The sequence below is a fragment of the Melanotaenia boesemani genome, chromosome 14, assembly GCF_017639745.1.
Source record: "Melanotaenia boesemani isolate fMelBoe1 chromosome 14, fMelBoe1.pri, whole genome shotgun sequence".
In the NCBI taxonomy this organism is placed as follows: Eukaryota; Metazoa; Chordata; class Actinopteri; order Atheriniformes; family Melanotaeniidae; genus Melanotaenia; species Melanotaenia boesemani.
The window spans coordinates 5880054-5895635 of record NC_055695.1 but is presented as its reverse complement, the minus strand read 5'-3'; the positions used below and the strand labels follow the sequence as shown (position 1 = coordinate 5895635).

Genomic DNA, 15582 nt, shown 5'->3' with positions numbered 1-15582 from the left:
CGGTGAATAATATTTTAATATATGTCTCTTACCATAATTAATGTACTACAGTATGATGGCCTTTGTCAGATAAATACAAAGCAAACAGAAAAATGCTGCAGTCATTAGTGATAAGTAAAGTCTTTTTATGCTGCACATTCTGGAAGGTTTCAGAATAGTCTGTCAAGATGGTGCTGCACAAAACATCTCATTTCATCCTTTTTCTTTCTTTCTTTATGGAGTAAAAATACATTTCCTGTGGAGGAAACAACAAAAAAAGAAAAAAGAAATGTCCACTGGTGTAAATTGGATCTGAAGCAGGAGAAAGTTTTTTGTGACATTGATCTGTGTGAAATGAACTGTCAGACAATGAACAGATTGCAGAGCTTCTCTTCGGCCCATACTGCACGCTGCGTCTCCATGACACTTTACATGTCCTGCTGACACAACGCTCTATATGATGGCGTGATAACTTCCTCTCTCCCGCTGTGCACAGTCGGCATTTTAGAGCGAGATATGCAGATATGTTAAGACTAACCGATGAGCTTGTGAAAAGCTGGGTGCTGTTACGACTGTTGACACATTACACAGACTGCCTACTGACAAAATGTCATCAGATTTTAAATTTGATGACGTTTCCTATTCTTTACCCTAACAAATGAAAGAGGCCTGTAGCTATAAGTTGTAGCTTTTTTCATGATAACGATTTGCATGTTTTGTGATAGAGAAGAAACAAAGCATAATGCTAAAAAAGTTTGCGGTGGTAGAGTTACGTTTCATTTTATTGCGTGTCATATATGATTAGTCTTATTTTATAAATATTACAGTGGAACAAAGTGTGTCAAATGTTTTCCCCCTGATTTTGCTTTGCTTAACCAAGTGGAACAAAAAAAGGACTCACTCATGTTGCCACATTCCTCATTAATGTTAAATCAACACTTTTTGTTGTTTAACGTGACATGTGATATGTGGCAGCTTGAAAAAATGAACTTATATGGACATTGTGCAAATTCTACCATAAGCTGTGTTGAGCACCAAAAATCACAAAACGTCCTGCAGAGGAAATAATTCCAAGGAACTTGACAACTAAAGATTCAGAGCTAAAGCAAAAACAAGTTACTTAATAAATGAATCAATACCTGGAGAATGTTAGAGAAAACTTTAAGTCAAGTCAAGGTATTTATTTTTACAATTAATTGGAAATGTTACAGAATTCTGGGTTCTGAGACTATCTCACCCTCTCTAGTTGCAGAGGAAGGAGTTCTGCTGCTGATTGCCAAAATCAGAACCCCCCTGCTTTCCCTGAACCCAGTAATTATACCTTGTCTAAACTAAACAGTGATTGGACGATACAACTAACCAATCATCTGTTGCAAGGCAGATTTTTTCTGCATCTTCTGTTATCAGCCTCCTCTGTCTGCTTCTGCTCCATCTGAGATGCTGGTTTCCTGTTTCTGCAAAAACAGATGTACGGCCAAAAGCATCCACATGTCGCAGGCCAGACATTTCCCCTAATACCAGTTTGAGTCTTTAAATGTCAGCTTCTCCTTTCTTCACTTAAAAACAGAAAGCAACGCATGTTAACTCAAGATTACACAATGTTCTTGTTAAGGTCATACACAAGTTATACAATTTAAAGACAAATTAAAATAATATCTAACAAGAACTAACATCAAAGAAGGATAAATACGAACAAGGAGCTGGTGTGGCAATCCGTAACTAACTGTAACTCACTGTAACTGTAACTGTAACTGTAACTGCAGCTCAGTCCTGATGTTTTTGTCTATATGTGACCCATATCAGATTATTTAATGAGAGTCAAATCTGATTTCTTAAAATTTGAATCAGGCCAGTTTCATATGTGTATCCGATCTGTGTAGAAACAACATCAGTCTAAACAGTCATGCCGCATTTCATCTGACTTGGCGTCACAGAAGTCAGACAAACATCACAATTCTGCGGTTTCACACCATTCACCGTGTTGATGTCTTTTCCTGTTTTTTTTTTTTTTTTTTGTAGATGAAAACAACAAAACACCATCACTTTAAAAATATGAAAGAATTAGGCAAAGTAATGCAATGAAGGGAGGAACTGGGTGTATTTAGTCTTAACATGCGGGTTGGGTGCGGGTTATATCCTACATCGTCGGGTCGGGTTCAGATTTCACTTGAAGATATTCACAGGTCGGGTTTGGTAATCATCCTAACGGGTTCAGGTGCGGGTTGATAAAATTGGACCAGTGCAGGACTCTGCACAAACGGACTCTGCTGTATTGTCTTTACATGCTTCTGTACAGAAGCAGGAGCCACTGCTCCACAAAAGGCCATTGTTAACATTTGTGCTCCTTTTTCTCAGTCTCCTTCTTTCATTCATCATTTGGGCATAATTTTATCGGTTCAGAGTGGGCAAGAACTTCCAAACTGAAGCATCCATGACATTCGTAAATACTACATGATGTTGTGTTATCCTCTGTGCATGTGTATCACTTCAGGGCCCCATACTGTTCACACTTCAGTTGGATGAAGGTCACATTGAACTGATAATGTAAACGACCATGCAAAAAAATCAGATATCATTAAAAAATTGGATTTGAGCATTAAGGCCTGCAGTGAGAATGTAGCCTAAAGAAACCAACAGACCTTCACAAGGTCGACTGAAATACAGAACAAACAACTGGATGTTTGATGAAAAAGCAGCAGGACCAATCCAAATAAAACTAAGAGAAGCGTAGAGAACAAAGTATGAATATATGAACCTGAAAAACAAAGTACAAAACCCATAAAACTCTAACACAGTGGTTCCCAAACTATTTTCCCCAAGAAAAAGCTCTGGACCCACCCCCACCCTGTGATGAGACCATGTTTGGCTTTATGCTTCCTTTAGTCAGCTTGTAGTCACAAATGGTGCATTTTGGCTGAGTTCTGACCTGTCCTTTAATTAAAAAAAAACAAAACAACAACAACAAAAAAAAACTGTTACGGTAACTTTTAATAATAATAATAATAATAATAATAATAATAATACATTTATATGTTATTATTATTATTATTATTGAGACAAATCATCTGCTCTGTGATGTTTCTTAGACATGCTTCATTAATGAAATTCTAATCCATTCATCCAATCATCCATCCATCCAATCATCCATCCATCCATCCATCCATCCAATCATCCATCCATCCATCCATCCATCCATCCATCCAATCATCCATCCATCCATCCATCCATCCAATCATCCATCCATCCATCCATCCATCCATCCAGCCATGATTTTCATTATAGTTACAACTTCCAGCGCCAAACAAAACACTGTGTAGTAAACTTATTTAGTCAAACAGCTGTCTGGGAAGGTGCTATTTTTCCTTTCAAAAGTGTGTTTTCAATTGTAAATTGCTTACATATGTACTGTTTTTGCCACCAAAAAATTTGGCAGCAGAACACATCTGCAAGAACAGAGCTTTTAACTCTGTTAGCGAACAAAGGTAAATTAAAAAAATGACAGATGTGGGAGAAAGCAAGAAAGAGACTGATTTAGGATATTAGATTCTTGTCATGCAGTACATCTGCTCCTTTACTCACAATCTCTGGATTTTGGGTTTTTCATTACAATGTGTCTCCTAAAATGAATGAAACATTTAGCAGTTGTTCTTCTTATCTGCAGTTAAAGCCAAGGATTCTATGCCTTGACTTCAGAGGCGATGTTTCATGAATAGACTTAAAATTACACGAGATGAAGACATATGGGCTTCATTAACTTTTCTCTAAAATTAATTTTCATATGAAATCCCTTGTTTTTTTAACAGAGCTAGATTATTTAAGAACTTTCGGATTTGCATTCTCATTTGAACTTTTCTTGCTCCTTTCACAGGTGTGTAAAAAGAACAAAATCTAACTATTCAGGGCAGAGTACATCTGAGTTAAATAACCTTGTAGATGGATGTTATAGGTAGATAAAATTGATCAAGATGTCCCAGGGGTTACACACAGACACACCTACACACACCCATATATATATATATATATATATATATATATGTCCAGAGAGAGCATGCATGTGTGAACACTTTCCACCGTGCATGAATGCCTTAGCAGCTTGCTTATTGTAGAGTTTAGATATCAGGCCTCTCACAGAAGACTGCAGGTTAAGTATGTGGTCTGTTACAGAGCTGGAAAACCTGGTAACTGGCTTTGGAGAAAATGTTTAATTTGTAAATATCTGTGTTTTTGGAACGCCAAATTTGTTTGAGAGCTGATCAAAGGAGGCAAAGTTATTGTTGACGAACAAATCCTTAAGTCTTTATACCTATATCCCGCCAGTCCTTGAAGGCGCTCCAAAGATGAAGAGGAAAAATAGTCAGATAAAAGTACAAAGTAAAACATTTTCTGAACTGAGCCCACACTCTGAGGGATTGTTGTCCCACTGGGTTAGCTATTGGGCGGGGTACATAGAGAGAATGTATGAGGCATCTAACAAGGCCGCCAGAGGGGTGTTTTGAGTTGAACTGAATTCCATAGAAACTGAGATATATATATATATATATATATATATATATATATATATATATATATGCGTGTGTATATGTACACGTGTGTGTGTGTGTGTGTGTGTGTGTGTATAATATTATATGTAATATATATTGGTCTTGCTTAGCCAGCATGAAAAGAATACGAGATGAATAAGAATGCTTTTCATTAAAAATGATTTTCAGATCAGTCAACACAGAAGGACGATGTTAGAAGTCAGTCATGTTTTTTGGTATTAGAACTGGACCATATCTCAAATTCATGATATTTCTCTGCTGGTTTCTATAACAGCCCATTTTTTCTATAATGGCAGGGTTCAGTTAGCCTCCCTAAATCACATATAATTAGATGGATTTATGCAAATGCTCCCACATGCAACAATAGGCTCATGTTTCACCTTTTTTTTTTTTTAATAAGGGCAACACAATACCTAATCTCTTCAATTTCCGCATGTAGCATTGACCTGACTTTATTTGCATTCTCTAGTTCTTTATCTTAACTCACTGCATATATATATATATATATATATATATATATATGCAATATTTTGTATGCATATTTTTCCCCCAAAAGCATTCAGATTTTGTGTTCTTATTGCTCTATTAGGAAGTCATTGAAATTGAATATATTTCTGAACAAAAATAAAAACCCCAAACATATTTATGCTATAATTGTACACAAGCCTGCAGTGAATCTCACCTGGTGGTCTGCTTCTTTTGCAGACCCTTCAGCTACTGGCTGAACTACATCCTGTCCATCATGTACTGCAGTGAAAACAACCACATTGGCTCTTACCTAGAGCAAACCAGGAGCTGCTCCTGCCCATATGAGCACCCTCCCTGCCAGGGGGTGATCCCATGCACGGTGGGAGAGGGCACCTCCTGTGCATCCTGCTCCTATGAGAACCGCTCCCGCTGTGCCACCTGCAATCAAGGTTACATGCTGAGCCAGGGCGTGTGCCGCAACGAGGTGCCAGACTCCACCGACCATTATATCGGCTTTGAGACTGACCTGCAGGACGTGGAGCTGCGCTACCTCCTGCAGAAACGTGACAACCGCATCAGCATCCATGGGATCTTTGTCAGCAACGATGTCAGGCTGAATAATTGGTTTGACCCATCATGGAGGAAGAGGATGCTGCTGACGCTGAAAAGTAATAAATACAAATCAAACCATGTTCACATGCTCCTGGGGATGACTCTACAGATCTGCCTTACCAAAAACAGCACTCTTGACCCCTTGATGTCTGTCTATATAAATCCATTTGGGGGGAGTCACTCAGAGAGTTGGATCATGCCCATTGACCAGAACAACTACCCAGACTGGGAGAGGACTAAATTAGACCTCCCTCATGACTGTTACAACTGGACTTTAACTTTAGGCAACAAGTGGAAAACCTTTTTTGAGACAGTTCACTTTTACCTACGGAGCCGGATCAGGGGCCCCTCAAGTAACGGAAATGGATCCGTATATTATGAACCCTTGGAGTACTTGGAACCGGGGCAGAATCTAGGCTACATGAAGATTAACAGCATCCAGGTGTATGGCTATAGTATGCACTTTGACCCCGAAGCGATCCAGGACTTGATTTTACAGCTGGACTACCCATACACTCAGGGATCGCAGGACTCGGCCTTACTGCAGCTGCTGGAGATCCGGGATCGGGTCAACAGACTTTCCCCACCCGGAGCTCAGCCTCTGGATCTCTTCTCCTGTCTGCTCCGGCACCGGCTTAAACTGTCCACCACAGACGTTGCCAGGATACAGGCAGCACTGCAGACTTTCAGCGCCAAGCAGCCCAACTCCATGGAATACGAAACAACCAAATTATGTAGCTAATAAGTGGGCGGATGGCCAGGTGCACAGATGCACAGATGGAGCGGTTATCACACAGGCCTGATGACAGTTAAGAGCAATTCTGAAGCTGTGCAATGGACATTTTGAGGACATTTTAATTGTTGTTGTGTATCTCAACAGAGTAGTTGGGATTCTAATGTCAGCTTTTCCTATAAATTTGTATAACATCTTAGAACTAAGGAGGATTTCACCATATTTGCCTCATAGCTTTTCTCTCCTTATGGAAATAACTTTGACAGTTCACTATATAAATTCCAAACTCTGCCGTCACTTATATGTTGCCAGTGTGCTAACGTTTGTAGATTGCACAAATTTCACACGCGCAGACAAAAGCTTTTGCTGAAAAAGTGTAATTCATGCAATGTAATCATCTCACAAATACAAGCATTTCAAACCAGCATGTTTTTTTTCCTCTAATTTTATTTTTTAGGTGAAAAATAATCAAAAGTGCTTGTTTTGACTGAGTCCCTCCCTTTTAAACTGGGACATAATACGCATCTCAATTCTTTGATTTTATTTACTCATGTATTTTTTTTTTTTTTACCATACAATAGTCACTCAATTTTTAAACTGTACTACACATTTTTTGTAAGAAAGCTCTAAATGAAATAAAGTGAATAAATAGATGCAGTATGATGCAGATTTGCTGAAAATAACAATGTACCATGATCATGACATATGTTACATGTACTTTTATTTTTATAATGCTGTTGTTTGTGAAACAAACGTTACAAAAACACTGTCTATATAATGTACAGTACAATTTGTTATTACACTAAATAAAATACATTTTTATGTGTCGTCTAATTCAATCTAAAATGAATGAAAACAATCTGAACTGAAGTGTTTTTGCAGTATCTTCATCCATCATTAACAGTAGCCTCTTCCTTACTTCTTCTGTGCTGTAGCACAAGGACAAATATGTTGCCAGTGAATGCATCCCAGGCAGTGATGGACATATAAGATTTATAGATAAGATATAGAATATTTAATGACACATGAAGACTCTGAGAATGGGTCTACATCTGAGAAGCTTGAATAAAAGAAAAAAAATCATTTATAAAGCTGATAATGTGGTTTGTTAGTGACAGCTGTAAAACCTAAGACAGCCCAGTACACATCTATGAAGATAGATGGATTTATGCTTCAGATATGCAGGGGCGGGTCTAGAAAAGCTGAAATGGCACTGACCAGGAACAGGGTGGTACAAATGAGATATATAATTTTTAAGGTCTTGATTTTATTAAATATTAAGTGATCATCTCATGTAAAATAAAAAAAATGTAAAAAAAAAATCTAAGAAAAAACCTGTAAGCTTTTCCTTGCTCTTTCAATACAGTAAAAACGGACATATTTCAGGTATAGTATGGTATAGAGTGGTGATTAATCATGAGTAATTTATTTGTAACCTGTGATTAATCTGATTAAAAATTTTAATTATTTGACAGCCCCAATTAAAACAATATACTTCAGTGTTAATTGACTCTGAATTTAGGTTGGCTCTGACCCTGACTATCTGCCCCAGTCATAGACTACACTGATTTACTTTGTCCTGGATATGGAGACCGAGGCAGCTCTGTCGGCATCTGGAAATGAAGCAGAGTGCAGCAGTACAGAGTGCAACTTAACAATTCTGGACATTATTTTATTGTTGTTTGGTCTTTACAAAATTATCCTTTTTTTTCATATGAAAGACTATATAATATACAGCTTTCAGGAACAGGACTGATTAATAATAATAATAATAATAATAATATTGGGGGGGGGGGCATGTTAACAACTTCTGTGGCCCTTTAAATTACCATATATGCCATGTGTTGTTGTATGTGTACCTGCAGACTCACCACCTAAGTCCAGGAAAATTGAATAAGAGCAGAAGAGGCATAAAAAGTAAATAAACAAAGACAATAGATAAATAAACCTTAGAATGAAAATACAAGGTTATACTCTCTGTGTTGTACAAATAAACTGCTGGAACATCATCAGGTTCTGGCAAAACCAGCTGTTTCTGGCTCAAATATGCAAAAATAAAAATAAAAAGAGACTATTGTCCTTTCTGGTATTTTTGATGGAACTTTGCACATGTCTTCAAATAAACTGAACTTGCTTCTGCTGTAGCCTAATTTCACTGAGTAATACATGGACGTTTAAAAAAATAAATAAATAAATCTTGTGACTGTTTGACAGCAAAACACAAAATGTGTCAGGTCTGCCATCTTGACAACCAAAGTAAAAACATTAGTAATTTTTCTTTGTTTCTTTTAGCTTCTCCAGCTGGTTTCCCCAGCAAGTATTCAGGATAATTACTTCCAATCTTCCATGTGGAACATAAAGAGACTAGAGGTGGTGCTCAAAACAGAAAATGCTTATATTAATTAAAAAAGCCCTGACAGTTAAGAAGTAATGCTTATTAAATTGGTCATATATTCCTTTGAAGATCAGTTCATTATACAAGACATTACATTGCCTCTGTATTGTGCAATTTACAAAGCGCATGATACAAATCACACATTTGTGTCAAATCTACTGACAGCTACAACTGATTTACAAGCAAGCAATGCATTCAGCGCCTTGCAGTAACAGGAAAAGAATTTTGGGGGTTTAGATCTTTTCTAAGGTTTAGATTTTTGATGATGGATGGCTGCTTGAGGGCAGTGGAGAAGACACAGCATCAAAGTCCTTTATCTCAGGTGCCTCTCACATTGGTTTGTAGTCTGTTGTAATTTAGAGGGGCTTACGTCTTACTCCAAGCTGTGAAATAAAAGCATAGCAGTTTGTGTCCCCCAGGTGCTTGGCGCTACAAGTAGCATTCAGCTCACACAGCCATTCTCAGAGACCTCTCTGATGTTTAAACATTTCATATGATAAAAGCTGTCAGTGTGGAAATGCAAGTTCAGATACTGAAATCGCCCAAAGTGTAAATGATCACACGTTTAGACGGCAGTGATGTTTTCCTGTCAGAGTTTTCAAAAATTGTAAATCGCTCCTTCATGTGGAATAGTGAAAGGACCAAGTGGAAGTTGCAGGTAGAAATGGAGAGAACAAGTTGAGAACCAATATATAGATTATGTAAATATAGCCTTATTTAGGAAAAATTGTGATATTGTCATCCTAAATCTGAAAAACGAAAAGAAAAAGAAAGTAATTAAAACATCTCATAAACTGATTTATGGGCTATTGTGATTGATCTACAGGTAGAAGTTGTAGAAAAATATTAAATTTTCTAACACTAACGTACTATAATGTTAGAAATAGTGTGGAGAATGTATTTATTTGCTGGTCAAATCAAGTCTGAAAAGCATGAATGTTCCATTCATTTCATTTCTGATGTCTGAGTAACATAATAATGTTGCAATTATACCGTAGAGGCAGAGAATATTCTTTAATGGAACACAACATATGCCCCATCATGCACAGGTATGGTGCTGTTGTCATTATTTTTCTGGATGGTGATTTGGTTTGAAATTAACCATGTATTGCAACAATCAAAAGTAGAATCTGAATGGAATGTTTGCTCTATTATTCCCTTTAAGACAGAGCAAACAAAGTTGTTTACTTGGCCTGTCATCAAAATTTTCTTTAAACCAATGTTTGACTGGGAAGAAGAAAGCAAACATGAGTCCAATGTATTTATGCTGAGAACCCACCGAATAAATGGAACGTGTAATACTTTCAGTGTTGATTGGAGCATTTAAGTTTAGCTCAGGAGGCAAAAATAACCAAATAATTTGGGCCTACAGCGGCTGTTATGACAACATTTGCTTTAAAAATTTATATTAAATTATTAATCTATTTTTTTCATTCATTTATTCATGTCCTGCCAGTTTGATGATAAAAGTGGTGCCATATAAAACATCAAGTGTTCAAACAATAGTTTAAAACATATTTTTAATTTTACAAGTTTTCATTCAAAGCCAATCATGACTAAGGCAGAATTAATAAACCAACATAGATTTTAGTTTTAGATTTAAAGACCATTGTAGCCATGAATTGATTCAATAAATGTCACAGCATCAATTTAATTTCAATGATAAGAAAACATATTCCATCCATCCATCCATCCATCCATACATACATACATACATACATACTTACATACATCCATCCATCCATACATACATACATACATACATACTTACATACATACATACATACATACATACATACTTACATACATCCATATTTTTTTCTTATGCAAGGTCAGTTAGTATACCCAGTCACTCCTTCCCCCAGTGACACTCTCCGGCTCCTTCTGCAGGATCCAGAGGTGTTTCCAGCCCAGCAGGGATATAAAATCTCTCCAGTGAACTGTGGGTCTGCCCTGGAGTTTCCTTCCTGTAGGACCTCCAAGAAGAGGTGATGGCAATCCCAAATCTCTCAGGCCACATTCCAAATTAAACTCATTTCAGCCCCTTTATCCACGGCTGATAGCTGTAGTAGAATCTCTACCCACATATTGTGACTGAGGTGAGTGTTGGAACATAGAGAAACTGGTAAATTTAAAGCTTTGCGTTTCAGCTCCACATATTCGACACAATAAACTGTTGTGATACCGTCATTACTCTTGACAAAGGCCCTATCTGTCGGTCCATCTCTGATTTCAGCCTGCACCATTCATAAATTTCTCTGCTTGAGGCAATGACTTATTCCCACCCCAATGGGAGCACTGCACCCTTTTCTGGTTAAGAACCATGAGAGTCTGACTTTCACCCCAACCATTTCACACTTCACACTAATGCATGCTAAAAAAAAAAAAAAAAAAAAAAAAACTTGGCACAAGGAAGCCAACATACAATGTAAAAATCATGGCTAAAACGCAATAGTTGCTAAACCAGACACCCTCCCCTGCCCACCTCTGCCTTGAGATCCTGTTCATGAACACAACAAATGAGTTTGGTGGCAAGGAGCAGCTTTGGCAGGGCCCAACATGCCCTCTGAACAAGTTCATCTTTGTGCTAAGAATGTGGACACAGCTCTCACTTTGGACATTCAGGGACCTGTTAGCTTGCATCGGCAACTCCAACAACCCTGTACTCTCATGGTGCACTCCACAAAATTTAGTAAAAAGAGAAGAAAAAGAAAATAATAATAGAATGCCACTAATATCCTTGAAAAAGTAAAAAGGAGGGAGGGGGTAAAAAAAAAAAAACTCCATAACCCCATGTTAAGCCACAGCTGCTGTTTGGCTGACTGAAAAACAACATAACAGTGAATCCATGCCAACAACCTCTCTTACCAGAACCAAAAATTTATATACCAGTCAATGAATATTTCTGACACTGGAGGCAAGGTGGGTGAAGGGTCTTGTCCAAGGACACAACAGGGAATGAAGTGAGGCTCAAACCACCAACCTTCCACTTTTCAGGACATCATCTCTACCACCTGAGCCACTAAAAAGGACAAATATGAGACAGAAATCATGCGAAAGAAAGAATGAACAATGCTAGAAAACATGTTTGTCTTTTTATATAGAAAACAAAAGGATATAGGCAAATAGGTCTTGTGTAGTTTGATACCACTTTTGCATGTGGTAAAACAGGATATCAACGGATCAGTGATGTATGGAAAATCCAGTTCCAGTACATGTAAATTTTTCAGGGAGCCCTTCTTTGTGCACTTGATTGGCTCCATTTGGTCTAAACCAAGGACTTCCATTAATCATTGGGGCATTTCAAGGATATACAGAAGATTTCTACTGGTGCAATGAGTAGAGTTTTTGGTTTTTGTGGCAATAGAGGCTGTAAAGTATTTTTCCTTCTTTTTTTTTCTAACATAAAGAAACTGCAACAAAAAGGTGTTACAATGCATGTTGCAGTCATAGCTATAGGTTCAATTAATGTTCCAATGTTGGCAATAAAGATCTGAGATCTGAGAGTAGGACTGGGGCAAATCACATGTTTAGGATAAATTTTTGTTTTCACAGATGCTACAAAGTCAAGCTTTGTAATGCAGGTGCGGTGTAGAGTTTGGTACTGGGTCATTCCATGTTTCCAAAATAAAATTTACATACCTCTGAAAAATCCACAATGATCCAATCTCCCTTGTTTACTTCCAATGTGCTTTATTTGTGCTTAAGAACACAATGAACTGAAACATAATTTACTTTTCTTGAATATGGTTATTCAGTTATTCTAATATACAGACATCCATTTGATAAAAAAAATGGACCCAACTACTGCTGAACATTCAATTCTAGGCATTATAAGTAAGTATTAAATATTCACAGCAAAAACTTAGAGTGCTTGCCCAATCATTTTCTTTTTTTTTTTTTTTTTCTGGTCATTTACTCTATAATGTGAGAAATGTCTATATCTTCATGCAGCTCTGCAGATTGATTTTCACACTTCAAATGATAGCCTTGCAACTTTTAAGAAGTAATTCCATCCCCAAAAAAGAGATCTTCTCTGATTTGAAAGTCAAAACATCTCTTTAATCGGCATATGCTGCTTCGCTGTTATTATTCAGCAATTTCTTTCTCCTTACTTCTCCTAGTTTAGCTGGAAAACAATATATGAGGAAAAATGTACTTCATAGTTCACTTCACAAGTTGCAATCAGATTTATTTTTCAAAGTGACCCTAGGAGTCACAGCTCCTTCTGCAACAGAAGGAGAACTTCCCTCATAATGCTGTAATAGCGGAACAAAAACGTAATGTTAAGGATAAAAGAAATAGAGCAGAGTCTGCACAGAATGTGGTGGGTGAAGGTGAGGATATTATTATTATCTCAATGCCAGATCCAGAGAAAACATTTCCCTCAGAAACTTGAAGTGGGCTGTGAGATGTGACATCCTAGCCTGTCACTTCTTACTTTTAGATGAACCCAAATCAAAAAGTGTGAGTTTTTCAATTTATACCATAACCAAAAGGGGAATGAAGCAGTTTTGAAGGTTATTGACATTCATATGGCACACCTACGGTGCACTTGAACAAACGTTTAGTGGTATAAGTTATTTTCATGCAGAATAATGCTTCCTTGCCTTCAGGGTGTAAGTGAATCTAATTTAGCTGCAATAAAACTAAATTAATGGACTACAAGCATTGGAGCACATAAAGAACTAATTCCATCTGAAAGTAACAGTAACACACAGAATATGTAATTGCAAAAGAGGCCTATAAAAATAGTGATTTGGTTGCCAAAATGCAAATGTGCTCTGCAGTCAGCTCTGCCAAGTTCTGTTCAGGCATAACATGAAACCAAGCTATAACCCCCCCCCCACATAAATCTTTCACCAAATCTCATTAAAGTGAGCAAAACTCAGCTTCAAATTCAGAAAAATGCATTTGTTTTTAACCTTTAACCTAGTTCTCTGGACCCAAAAAGGACTGTTAACCAGCTCTCAGCTCCATGGAGCTTCTCTTGAAGTTTGTTTTTATGTCTTACATGCTGATTCTATTATTGCTTTGACAAATTCAGTGCTGAACAACATAATGTTTGGACCACTCTGAAAAAAGAGAAACTGAAGTTTAAATTATTGGTCCTGAAGACAAGAGAGAGATCATTTTATCAAAATCTGAAACATTGTAAACCTGGAAGGTGCGAGGGGGACTGTTCCGGACATTTTATGTCATGTCCTCCTTTTTTCCTGCACTGTCCTCTTTGCTGCTGCAGCATGTAAATTTCCCCATTGTGGGATCAATAAAGTCTTATTTTATTCTTACCTTACATGCACAAATATATTCTAGAGAGAACGTCAGAGAGGTAAATTGTCTTTTTACACAGTGGAAAGTTTTACCATGTTGTATGTATGTCAGTTAATATCTCAGTTACCCTCCTGCACATGTATACTGGGACAAGGACAGTGGTCCAGTTGAGGCGAGATGGGTCAGTTAGTTCATTTGATGGAAAGTTGTGGAACATCAGCTTGTTGTCTCTTCTAAACTTAAGCTCCCCATATTAGCTCATATTTCTGAAGAAAACTCTGGATTTTATTCATTTCACTGTTGTTTTAGTCAAAAAATCAAGGCAGGCAAACAATTAGCAAGCTGCTCTGCAAAAAAAAAAAAAAAAAAAGAAATCATGCATGTTCTGAACAGACAGAGCGGCCAAAGCAGATGCTGCCAGACCCCCCCCCCCCCCCCACACACACACACACCTGATTATGTCCAAGTGGCCCCTGAGGAAGAAGGTGAGTAGCTGAGTGTTAAATTAAATTAATTGATTATTGTGGAGAAAAAAACATCATATATTAGAAAAAAAAATTGTTCTGAATTAAGAATAGTAAAAGAGGAGGCATCTCTGGCAGCGCCCCTGCCTCCATCTCTGCTGTACTAAAGCTGAAGACCTCTCTGCAGGCTAGGAGCACAGCAGCTGCAGAAGATGCTTTTATTGACATTTCTGAGAGACTATCCAAGCAGTTACTGGCTCTTAATGGGGCAGCTGGGCCACTTAGTGCATGATATGTCAAAAACAGTTTCAAGTTCTGCTTTAATTAAATGTCAAGCATCTGTATAATTTTCCCACTGTATCAACACTAAAGAAAGGTCATTTAATTTGCTACAAAGAATTTCTTAATTCATTTATGTGTTACTTGTTCATTTACAGTTACAGTGAATTTGAAAAACGGTTTTACTTTTGAAAACAAAAATCTAATGAATGAATTTAAATGAATATTGGTTTTCATTTTGTTTGTCTTTTTTACTGAATACTGCAGCTCTTTTTCTTTCTTTTTTATTTAGCATCCGTGTTGTGTTGATGAAATTATGGGTCTTTAGAGAGTTCCTGCCAACCATAAAACCCAGTTAAGAGTAAATTTGTTCCCTAAAAATTGAGTGACATCCAACACAAAGTCTATTTAAGTTTTTACAATTTGTCATATTACACAAGTTAAGGTGCCATTTTTACTCTGTCTTTAAATATGCAGCTGAAAAGCAATGTGTTGTAGCTGCTTTGGATTAAAGCAGGCTGATAACAGATGTCAGTGGCATTTCAAATCAAACTTGAAAAAGAAGTTTACAGCCTCTGATGTGAAAACTGAACTATTTCTGCTCTAGGCTTTCAAAGTTAGTAGCAGCAAAATGCACCACACAGCCGTTATAGTTCTTATCAGGGCTCAAAGCCTATTACTCTGATCTTCTTTTCATTCTATTTAGAACAGGAAGAGAAAATGCAAAACTTGAAAGGAAAAGTACAAATCTGAAAAAATGCTAACCCCATTCCATTAGAAAATAAAATGCAATGCCTCTTTTTGTTCCTTCTCTGTTATTCACCACTCTTTGAACAT

At 37.2% G+C, this 15582-nt stretch overlaps 1 protein-coding gene across 2 annotated transcripts in view; it reads left to right on the top strand.

Annotated features, from left to right (window-relative positions):
* Positions 1 to 7157, top strand: part of brinp3a.1 (bone morphogenetic protein/retinoic acid inducible neural-specific 3a, tandem duplicate 1) — a 63048-nt gene extending 55891 nt beyond the window's left edge. For both annotated transcript variants that reach the window (XM_042007394.1, XM_042007393.1), the window contains exon 8: positions 5226 to 7157. In XM_042007394.1, the coding sequence (XP_041863328.1) occupies positions 5226 to 6342 (1117 nt within the window). In that variant the 3' untranslated portion in view covers positions 6343 to 7157. The remainder of the gene's footprint in view (positions 1 to 5225) is intronic.
* Positions 7158 to 15582: the final 8425 nt, after the last annotated feature.